The 10,380-nt window shown below is 58.4% G+C and overlaps 1 protein-coding gene and 1 long non-coding RNA gene across 2 annotated transcripts; one reads left to right on the plus strand and one right to left on the minus strand.

The window, feature by feature from the left end:
* The first annotated feature begins 40 nt into the window (after nt 1–40).
* Nucleotides 41–2,811, plus strand: LOC148051828 (uncharacterized). Its single transcript, XR_015699441.1, has 2 exons — nt 41–107; nt 2,290–2,811. It is a non-coding gene; the product is annotated as an uncharacterized LOC148051828 (long non-coding RNA).
* A 289-nt stretch (nt 2,812–3,100) lies between these two features.
* Nucleotides 3,101–6,442, minus strand: LOC148051829 (uncharacterized). The gene is given in 2 exon segments (XM_087735243.1): nt 3,101–5,586; nt 5,588–6,442. Coding segments are annotated over 2 exon segments (2,403 nt in total). The 5' UTR covers nt 6,176–6,442; the 3' UTR covers nt 3,101–3,771.
* Between the last annotated feature and the right edge of the window lie 3,938 nt (nt 6,443–10,380).

A 10,380-nucleotide genomic window follows, 5' to 3' on the forward strand; every position in this document is an offset into this window, starting at 1 on the left:
AAAGGGGCGGGAGCCGGGCCGGGGGCAGCCGGGGCCCGGGGGGAGCAGGGCCAGGCCAGGGCCAGGGCCAGGGCCAGGCCCCAGGGCCAGGGGAGCTGCAGGAGCAGGTATGTGCCAGTGGGGATGGGCCTGGGGCAGGGGCCTGGAGGCCTCACCGCCCACGGGCCCCGCCACGGCCCAGTCCCCAGCCCTGGGCCCGAGGGCTCAGCCCCAGGGCCAGCCCCAGCAGCAGGGTGGGAGCGGTTCCTGCTGCTGCCCCCAGGGTCGCCAGCCCCAGCCCTGCCAGCTGGAGGTGGGTGTTGGATGTCCGCAGGGCAGGGGAAGGCAGAGTGGCCTCCTCTCTGCAGGCGGCTCCGGGCTTTGGGGCAGGGCATGCTGTGGTGGGGACAGGCCAGGGGCCTTTGCTGTCCCCTCCTGTGGGTCTGGTGCTGATGGACAGCCCCGCCTCTGCCGACAGCCTTTGAGAAATGGGGATTTCCAGACACGGAGCTGTTTCTGCCTCCTGGTGGGAGCACGCGCCGGGGCGTTGTTGGCAGAGCAGCCGGTGGGGAGCGCTCCTGGTTGGAGGCAGCTCCCTTGGCAGATGCTTGTGCTACCGCCAACCGGCCCAAAACCTTTCTAACGCCAATTTGGCATTCAGAAAGCAGGCCTTCTTTATTGCAGCGCTGGGTGCACGGGGGATACCTCAGCCCAGTGTGCATGCCGTAGGTCACGCCAGCAAAGTGTTTATCAAACTTAAAACGCACATACTCCTTAATTTTCCGAGGAAAGTCATTGATATTACAATTGTTTCCCAGAAATCATTACCATCTTTCCCCTCCCACCGGAGCATGCGCTGTTTGATTCTGGGGCTTCTTTCGGGGGCCCTTGGTGGTCGTTCTCCTCAAGTTCCAGCTGTCCGCTTGTTGACCTCGTTGTTTTTTTCCACCTCAGCATGCTGATTTGGCTGTTTCCTTTTGTTAAGAAGACAGCTGACACTCGCCAGTGTTCAGGGAGTTTCTTGGTTTCTGTTCAGACTGCCCATGATCTTTGTGCTGAGCTCACTCTTTCATTCAGAGATTCCTTCTTACCTTACAGGCCTCTCCTCTGTCCTTGGTTTCTGCGGGCATGCTGATTCACTTCCTTCCTAGCTCTACTCTGTCCTTGGGAGCTGTCAGTTGTTGGTGACCAGCTTCTTCTAAGCAGGCCTTGATGATGAACGTTTTGAAGCAGGCCTTGGTAATTAACTCCTTTTCTGAATCCCACGTGTAACACTTGTGCCCCTCTCTGGGCCCCAAGGTGGGATACCTGCCTGTCCCCCCACCCAAGCTGTGCTGCGGGCTTCTGGGAATTGGGGGTACCGAGGGCGGATGGTTTTACCACAGCCGGGAAGGTCCGGTAACCTGTCAGGGACTTTTTTTTTCCTGGTGCTTGCAGTAGCAGGTTATTTGGTTTTGTCAATGTATTTTTTCTGAGGAAACTTCACCCAGGAAAGCACAGCGTTTAGCTCTGGTTGCTCTCTGTGTGGATTGTGCCTGTCCTCAGCCAGGCACACAGCAGCTTTCAGAGGAGGAATGGGACTATTCCAGGGTGAGGTGAGCAGTGGGGATCCCAGGCCTGTTGTGTCTAAGGCAATCAGGGGAAAATGTGCGGTTAGAGCTGCCTGTGTTGCTTCCCCCTTTGATTGCAGTGCTCCCCTCTAGTTCTCTGTAATCCTCGCTTCTATGAGTCGGCTGCATCGGGTTTAAATTTCTGTAAGTACACTTTGCAGGTGTTTCGACTTGGTTCTTCCCAGGTTTGAAAATTCCGTGTGCAGGTCTCTCTCCTTTCTTCTCCCCTCTGTCCCACAGAACCGTATGTGACTGGCAGGGGCTGCAGAGTCTGTGTTTGCTCCCCGTGGTGAGGAAAATACGGGCATGAAAAAGAAAGAGATAGCGATTCTGAAAAGACCCCTTTCTTTGTGCTCCTTTTCACATTGAGTTTCCTGTTGTGGGTTCTTAAATGATGCGGTTTGTAGGACTGCCTCTTTTGCAGATTGAACATCCCTTGTCAGCATGGAAGAGAGCTGGACATGGACAAGCAAACGCTTGGGGCAGCTGCAGCGTAGGGATGGGGGCAGTCTGTAATATTTCTGTCAGGCTCAAAATCTACAGGATGTTTCCATTGCAAGAGGCGAGTCTGTTGGGAGCCCCAGTCTCCCAAATTCCAAACCCCGTGTGTGAAAGAGTGCTGAGCCCCGTTGTTTCTTTCTGCTGCTCTCTAACGCAGTTTCTCTGGCTTTTTCTTTGGTTGGTTTTTAATGCCTGGTAGGTGTCCAAGCTCCGTTCCATCAAGGCACTTGCAAACCTGCCACTTGCCCAGCTTCTGCTGGGGGCCAAGCCAAAGGGATGAAGCCGCGTGCTCGTAGCAAGCCTGAAGCAAAGTTAAAGCGCTGAGAAGTTCCCCCAGTCAGCCCGGAGCCAGCGTGCAGCTGCGATGAGATGGAAGAGCCTGGGAAACCATTCGTCGGCAGGAGGCGATGGAAGAAGGTCCAGTGCGTGTGGCGCCCGGGATTAAGCGATACGCTCAGTTTCGTGTCTGGACCAGTACTGTGCTTGCTCTTTGACTAAGCCCCAGTTCAGAGCAGAAATTGTTGTTACTCCTCGTGGGTGCCAGAGCACTGTTCCTGCTCTCTCCTCCCCGGTGCATGAATTTAATCTTCTGTGTCTAGGCAGGGCCTTGATAATGCTCCTGTGTGGGCACTGTGTATGTGAATGGCAGGTTTTCTGCATAGTTGTGACGGATCTTTCTTGCTTCTTTTCATGAGGAAAATGTCTTAAGCAATTGCAATGAGCTGAACTACTGGGTATTTCAGTAGCTTTCAGATGACCACCTTCAGTCCTTGCCCCAGCAGGTGGAAACGTGGGATGGAGGTCAGCACGTGCGCCCTCAGGTCGTAGCGGGGCCTTCTCAGCCCCAGGGTGGGGATGCTGTTCCTGGGGATGCTGGTTGCAGCCCGCGGTGGGGATGCTGTTCCTGGGGATGCTGGTTGCAGCCCGCGGTGGGGCTGCCGGCGGTGGGGCTGTCAGCAGCAGGCCAGGGCGGAGCTGGCAGTAGCAGGGGTGTGGGTACCAGGCTGGGGTGGGGATGCTGGTTCAGGGGCGGTTGTTCCTTTAGGAACGGCGAGGTGGCACCGCGGCTGCAGCCTGTGCCGGGCAGGGGCGCGGTGTGAAGGCAGCAGAAGTGGAAGTGGCGCTGGGTGGGCCCAGGGCCGGCAGCGTGATGGTGGGCAGAGAGGGCTCCCGCATACCAGAGTGGTGAGGGCGTCTGCCCTGCCTTGCCCCTGCCCCCACCGCTCTGCAGCTTCCTCCCGCACGGCCCACTGCTGCCGGGAGCCATGGGGCACGGCCTGGCCGCGACACCAGTGGCTCCGGCGGCCGGCAGCACCGTGTCACCCGTTCCATTGAACGTATCGCAGCCCCCGGGCAGCGGGGAGCCGTAGTTCAAAGTGCGTGGGGCTGGGGGACTGGGGCAGGCAAGGGTCTCCGGGCCGGGGCAGGGCTCGGGGCCAGAGCCCCGGGCCAGAAGTTTAAGGCCTCCGTGCTGCGGGGTTTCAGTAGACGGGCTGCATGAAACCTGTCCCCTCAGGTGTGCGAGGGGCCTTTGCCCCCTGGCATCCCTCTGGCTTCCAAATGGCTTGGCAGGCACGTTGTTGCTGTTGGATGCTCTCCGCTTGCTGTGTCCTGCCTGCTGCCCGCTGCCGCCCCCACCGTGCCATGCCCGCCCACCTTCCCCTCTGACAGCGTTTTTGAGTTATTGGGCACCTGGCACAACCACCCTCTTCTTCTTTTTCTTTGGTGGGATGCTGTCGCGCAGGGTGGTCTCTTGTGTTTTGGGGGCGCTGGCTGGTGCGGGGCGCTTGGCCTTCTTGCCGCCCATCTCTCCCGATCTGGGCACCATCTGGCAGGAGGCGGCACCCAGCGGCAGCGGCAAGTGGGTCAAAAGCACCCGGGGCTGCCTCTGCAGCGCCTCCTGCACCAGTTGGGCCGTGCGAGGTGGATGACGCTGGGGGGCAGCCGGGGGGCTGGCCAGGGGACTCAGGAGCGGGATCTGCAGGGGGCTCAGCAGGGGAGTCTCCGCAAGAGCCTTCAGGGGATCCTTGCGGGGACTCTCCACAGGACTGTCGTCTGAAGTCTCCGGAGAGCTCTCCTCAGAAGTGTCCGAGGGGCTGAGTGGCAGCCAGGTGGGGAGGTCTGCCGCCACCGTGCCCTGCTTCCCCTCGGGGTCCTGCAAGGGGGAGACCGGCCCCCCCCAGAAGGGGTCGGCGTCCCCCAGCATTGCCGCTGCCAGGCGGTCCTTGGGGCAGTTGCCCTCCAGCCCGTTGTCCCAGAAGTCGGGGACTTTGCTGAAGGAGGCGGTGCTGGCAAGGCTGTCGGGGACATCAGGGAAGGTGATTTCACCGTCCCCCAGCATCACCGCTGCCACTTGCTCCTTGTTGCAGCCGCCCTCTGCCCTGTACTCCAAGAGGTGGGGGAGCTTGTTGAGGGAGGTGGTCAAGCTGGGGATGACGGGGACACTGGGGACAGTGTCCTCACTATCCCCCAGCCCCCCTGCCACGGCTCGTTCATTGGGGCAGCCACCCTCTGCCACGTACTCGGAGAGGTCAGGGAGCTCATTGAGGACGTCAGTGGTCAAGTTGGGGACGTTGGTGGTCAAGATGGTGTCCTCGCTGTCCCCTAGCCGCGCCGCCATGGCTTGGTCCTGGGGGCAGTCGCCGTCCGCCACGTACTCCGAGAAGTCGTGGAGCTCATTGAGGAAAGCAGTGCTGGCGAGGCTGTTGGGGAAATCAAGGCCATCAGGGACAGTGTCCTCGCTGTCCCCCAGCCCCGCCGCCGCCACTCGTTCACTGGGGCAGCTGCCCTCTGCCACGTACTCGGAGAAGTCAGGGAGGTGGCTGAGGAAGTTGGTAGAGTTGGGGACATTATCGACAGTGACCTCGCCGTCCCCCAGCCCCGCCACTGCCTCTCTCTCTTTGGGGCTGCCGCCGTATGCCCTGTACTCCAAGAAATGAGGGAGCTTGTTGAGGTAGGTGCTCAAGTCGGGGACTTCGGGGACACCGGGGACGGTGTCCTCGCTGTCCCCCAGCCCCGCTGCCACTGCTTGCTCCTTGGGGTAGCCATCGTCCGCCACGTACTTGGGGAGGTTGGGGAGCTCATTGAGGAAGGCAGTAAAGTGGAGGACATGGGGGACGGTGCCCACGCTGTCCCCCAGCGCTGCCGCCACCGCTCGCTCCTTGGGGCAGCCGTCCTCCGCCACGTACTCGGAGAGGTCGGGGAGCTCGTGGAGGAAGGCGGTGAAGCTGGGGCTGTCGGGGACATCGGGGACGGTGTCCTCGCTGTCCGTGGTGTCGAGCCAGGCGAGCACACGGCTGGCGGTGGTGTCCTCTGCCTGCTCAGGAAAGGCCTCGGCGAAGGCGTCTGGCCCCTGCTGGGGCAGATCCGCGGGCTTCCCCGGGGCCCCCGGGGTGGTCACCGCTGCTGAAAAAGGAAACAAAAGCAATCGAACCCCGGGGCGATGCCAGCTTTGCTAAGCTTGGCCACCCAACCATGGGCTCTGCCACCCCCCAGACCTCACCTTTGGGCTTCGTCGTGGCTCTGCCAGTCGGCAGAGGCAGGGTGGTCTGGCGGGGGCTGGCAGCAGGGACAGTGTCCTCGATGGCCACCCCGTCCTTGCTGGAGGCCTCCAGTGGCTTCTGGGCGCTGCCGGGCAGGGTGAGGAGCACGGGGGGGCCTGTGGGGTCCAGGGTCTCCCCCTGGCCCACGGCCCACGGCCCCAGGCCCATCGGCTGATGGGGCACCAGTGTCCCCATCACCACCTGCTGTCCCCAGCTGTAGGCAGGGGGACAAGGAGCGGCCACGGTGGGGAGCTGCACCCCGCACGGGAGCTGCACCCCTTGGGGGAGCTGCACCATGGGAGGGAGCTGCAGCCCAGGAGGGAGCTGCACGACACGGGGGAGCCGCGCCATCGGGGGGAGCTGCACCCTTTGGGGGAGCTGCACACCATGAGGGAGCTGCACCCCAGGAGGGAGCTCAGGGCCTTCCCAGAGGGGCAAAACGCCCGCGGCCTGATCCGTTGGGGGGGCAACGATCCTTCCTGCGCCTGGCAAGGCACCAGTGGCTGCTCCAAAGCACCGGGACCCCCGCCAACATCTCTGCATCCCGTTCCTCACGGCTGCTGCCACTGGCTCCGCAGGGGATGAGGACGGCGAGCTCTGCAGTGCTCTTCAAGAAGGCATTCCCTTGCTCTTGCCACTGCTAGCCAGCTGAAAAGGCTAGCCAGCCTCGGGAACCTCCACGTGTTGGTGGTTCTTCTCGTCTCCAGCAGCCTCGGCAAGCCTCCTCCAGCCTTCCTCCCTCAGCCCTCGCCAAGTAATTCCACCGCCTCCTCAAGGACTTCCTCTCGCACTTCGTCTTTGGGCTGCCCCCAGGCCAGCTATGGCAGCGGGCCGCGGGAGCGTGCTCCCTTTTATGCTGTCCCGGGGCATGGTGACTGCTGCGTTGCCGGGTGGTGGCACTGTGACACGGGGGGGACGGGGCCCCCCCGCGCAGCCCCGCCCGCCGGCCCTCCGCCCAGCATCCTTCCCAGGAAGGCCTTTGGGCTGCTGGCCCCGAGGCAGTCCCTGGGCCCAGGAGGCTCAGGGGGCTGTCCCTGCCCTTGCTGGCCATGCACTGGGCACAGCTGCTGGGCGTCCCGCTAAATACAGCTGGACATTCAGACTGCGTCATGAAGGCTGTTTGTACCATAGCCACGTATTTGGTTGTGGGGATGCCAGAGGTGAAAGCAAGGCTTTGGGTTCCCTCTGCGTGAACTGTGCAGAGCCGTAGAGCACGTGCAGGATGGCCTCGCCGCTCCTGACCGATGCACCAAGGGACATTTGCTACTCCCCTGCTTATGGTGAGGTCTTCTTCTGGGAAAGAAGTCCCAAATTGTTTTCTCTTCTTGACCCTCTTTTTCCTTGCACTCAAGAGCTTTTCTCCTCCTTTGGCCTTCACCCTCAAGACCTTTCCTGAAAGTGACGGCAGCCCTCTCAGCCTTTGTCTTGCTCCTGCTAGTCGTCTTCCCCTCAGCTAGATAGTCCCGAAGGTCCCTGGAGGTCCCTGCCAACTCAGCCCTTCTCTTCTCTCCTCTTCTCTTCCCTGCACTCAGGATGAGGCGCAGAACAAGGAGACCACTTTTTGCCTGAAATGCCAGGGGGTTTACAGCTCCAGAAACACTTTCGAGGACACAAATCAAAAGGGATACAAGTAGAAACAGGATTTCATTTTAGTTGACTTAATTTTACTTTATTTTATTTTCTGCCTGGTTATGTTGGTTTATGTTATTTTAGTTTAGTTTCTTTCATGTTATGTTATTGTATTTGATTTTATCAAATTTTCTTTGGGTTTATTTTTTATTATTTTATTTTATGTTGGTTAATCTTACTTTACTTTACCTTGCTTTATGCGTTTTTATTTTATTTTGTTATTTAATGTTATGATTTTATCATTTTATTATTTTATTTTCTCTGATTTTATTTGAGGCTATTTTAGGCCATTTTGCTGAATCTCTTTCAGAGCCGATGCTCACAAGCATTAGCACAATGCGCACGTGTAGGCAGGAGCAGGCTGATGTGTTCTTCAGTTTAGTTGGAAAAATCATGCCCTGCAGTGTGGCAAAGGAAAGCCGCAGAAAGGAGCAGCAGGAATACGGGCCAAGCAGTCCCTCGTTTCTCAACAGTGCAGAAGAACTTGAAGAAGGAGGATGGGTCCCGACCACCCCCAGCAAGGTAGAAGAAGAAGAGGGGTGTGGTGCCCTGGGGTATTTTCCCAAGTAGGACACGGGTCGATGACAAGCACACCTTTTGCCTTCCAAAACTTGCTCCGCTGTGCTTCTTGGCCAGGGAGGCAGGAAAAGCGCTCTCCTGCCTGCCCTGCGCTTGGATCGCATGCAGGGAGAGCTGAAAAGCGGCAGCTGCGGAGGGGGCAGCAAGCCTGGAGCCCTTCCAAGCACAGGCTGTTTTGCACAAGCAAGAACACCTCAGGAAACGGAGCCAAGGCAAGAGCAGAGCTCGCTCCTGCTCCAAACCTGCAATGGGCAAAAGAGCCAGGGAGCGCCAGGGCACGAGCGGCGCCTCGGAGGTGCAAGAGCAGCAGGCAAGAACTGAGCCCCAAGGGCCCAGAGGAGCCCTGACAAGGGGCTGCGCTCAATGCTGTTAGAGAGGAGAAGCAGCAACCCCCCGGGGGCCACCCTGGGCGTCCGCCCTGGGAGTCTAGAAAGCGTCCTCCCCCCGCATGCGGGGCACAAGGGCCAACTTCGTGGAGCAGGAGCAGCAGGCACCTAGCCAAAATGGCCCAAAGGAGCCCTGGCAAGGGGCCGTGCTCAGTGCTGCAGAGGAAGGCAAAAAAGCCCCGGGGGGTCACTTGCTGGCCCAGCGTGGGGGGAAAAAAGCCTTCGTCCCCCCAGCTGCAGGGCACGAGAGGCCATCTTCGTGGTGCACGAGCAGCAGGCAGTAACCCAGCCAAAAGGGACCAGAGGAGCCCTGACAAGTGCTCATGCTCAATGCTGCAGAGGAAGGCAAAAAGCCCCCAGGGAGCAGTGCCAGTCTGCCCCGGGGGAAAATTCCTTCCTGACCCCAGCGCCGCCAGCGACCGGCTATTCCCTGAGCACGTGAGCAAGACCTGCCTCCTCGGCCCACAGGCTGCTCACGCCTCCCAGGAGATGCTCAAGCCCGATTCTCCCTCCACCTGCTGCCACCTCAGGGCCTTCCCAGAGGGGCAAAATGCCCACGGCCTGATCCCAGTATTCCCATTAGAACTGTGCGAATGATGGCATTTTTACTACGCTGAATCAAATCCATTCTATTCACAACATGTGCTGTCTTTTACTGGAAAATACATAAAGGTAATGTTTGGAAAATTACTACAAGGCTACATTGTTTAGAATGAAAACACAAAGGCCACTTCAGCCAATGTCTCTACCCCTAGTATTACAAATAGCTACCAGGTAGAGTACTTGAGTGTCGGAGAAAGAACAGTCATAGCCTAGACACGTCCAAGAGCAAGTCTCCTTCAGTGAAAAAAATCACTCATCTGACAAGGAAATAACAGCAATGTCAGCAGCAGAGTCTTTAGAACAGTGTTTCTTTGTGGGAGCCCAAGCCCCGAGTTCAGCTATCTACCATAGCTACCTTATCCCCACACACGGGTATTGCTTTGAGCTTTGATGCCAGCAGCATCTCTCCTCTCCTTTCAGGGCAGCATTACAATACCAGGAGAGGGTGCCATCCAGCCAGAAACGCAGGATGCATTGGCAAGACAGCACTAAGCATACGCATTGAAATTAACCCCCAAAACAAGGCCATGTTTATAAGCACAACGCTGTGGCGTCCAGAATTACTAGGTAGTGCCTGAAAGCACTGCAGCAACTCCTGCAGGAATATGCCCAAAGTCTACATGCAGAGCCACATAAATTCAGGGTTTTTTGCTTGCAAATGCTTCATGGGTACCAGGATGCTGCTGTATTGTCTTTCTGAGACTCCCTGTAACTCATCCGTCTACTTTATTTCTTCAGAACCAACATCAGAAAGACATGGCAAAACCACAAGCTGATGACATCTACTAATTGTGGTGGAGAGGCGTATCTTTAAGGCGGCTGGAAAACAGGAGCAGGCAAACAATGCCAGTGTAGCTGAGAGAGAACTGGACCGCGTGAATACCTAAATGACAGCATTAATGCTCTAGGCAGGATTGCATTTGAATAGCTGTCGTTTTAGTCAGTACACCCAATTCCCGGTCCTCCATAAACCTCAGCAATACAGAATACAGAGTTAAAACCTAGAGCACAAAGAGCAGCTTAGGGTAAAAACAGACTTAGAAATCTGTGTCCAGATGATGTGTCCAGAAAGCCAAATCCTCATTACCTTTAAGAGAGAATGCAACGGGGCGGGGGGGGGGGAAGGAAAAGAAAGAAAAGGTGGAGAAAAGGAAAAGGGTGGGCACACAACTGAAAAAGAAAGGAGCGCAGTTATCCCGAAGACCAGCTCAGCCCCCCTCGCTCTTTGATGCCCGCAGGTGTCTGCATTCAGATGGGAACCAGCAGAAAAACCCTGACAGGGCTCCTTTTCACTGTCCTCCTCCCTGCGTGCGTGCTGGGACCTCCTCGTTTCCCCGAAGGCCTCCCAGACTCCCAGGGGGTAGCAAACAACTGCACCTGCAGAAGCAGAGGGGCGGCCGTGCCTCGGCTTCGGAGAGGCCCAAAGCCGCCCTGGGCCCCAGCAGCCCCTGGCGCCCCGGCATTTGCTTGGCCCCGAGGCCCCGCGGGGCCTGCCAGCACCGGGGACCCCCGGGGACAGAAGCCAAGGACAGCGGTCAGCCCCCGTGGGGA

Source organism: Nipponia nippon, unplaced genomic scaffold (genome assembly GCF_047370975.1).
Source record: "Nipponia nippon isolate SJK-2023a ecotype South Korea unplaced genomic scaffold, ASM4737097v1 scaffold_53, whole genome shotgun sequence".
In the NCBI taxonomy this organism is placed as follows: Eukaryota; Metazoa; Chordata; class Aves; order Pelecaniformes; family Threskiornithidae; genus Nipponia; species Nipponia nippon.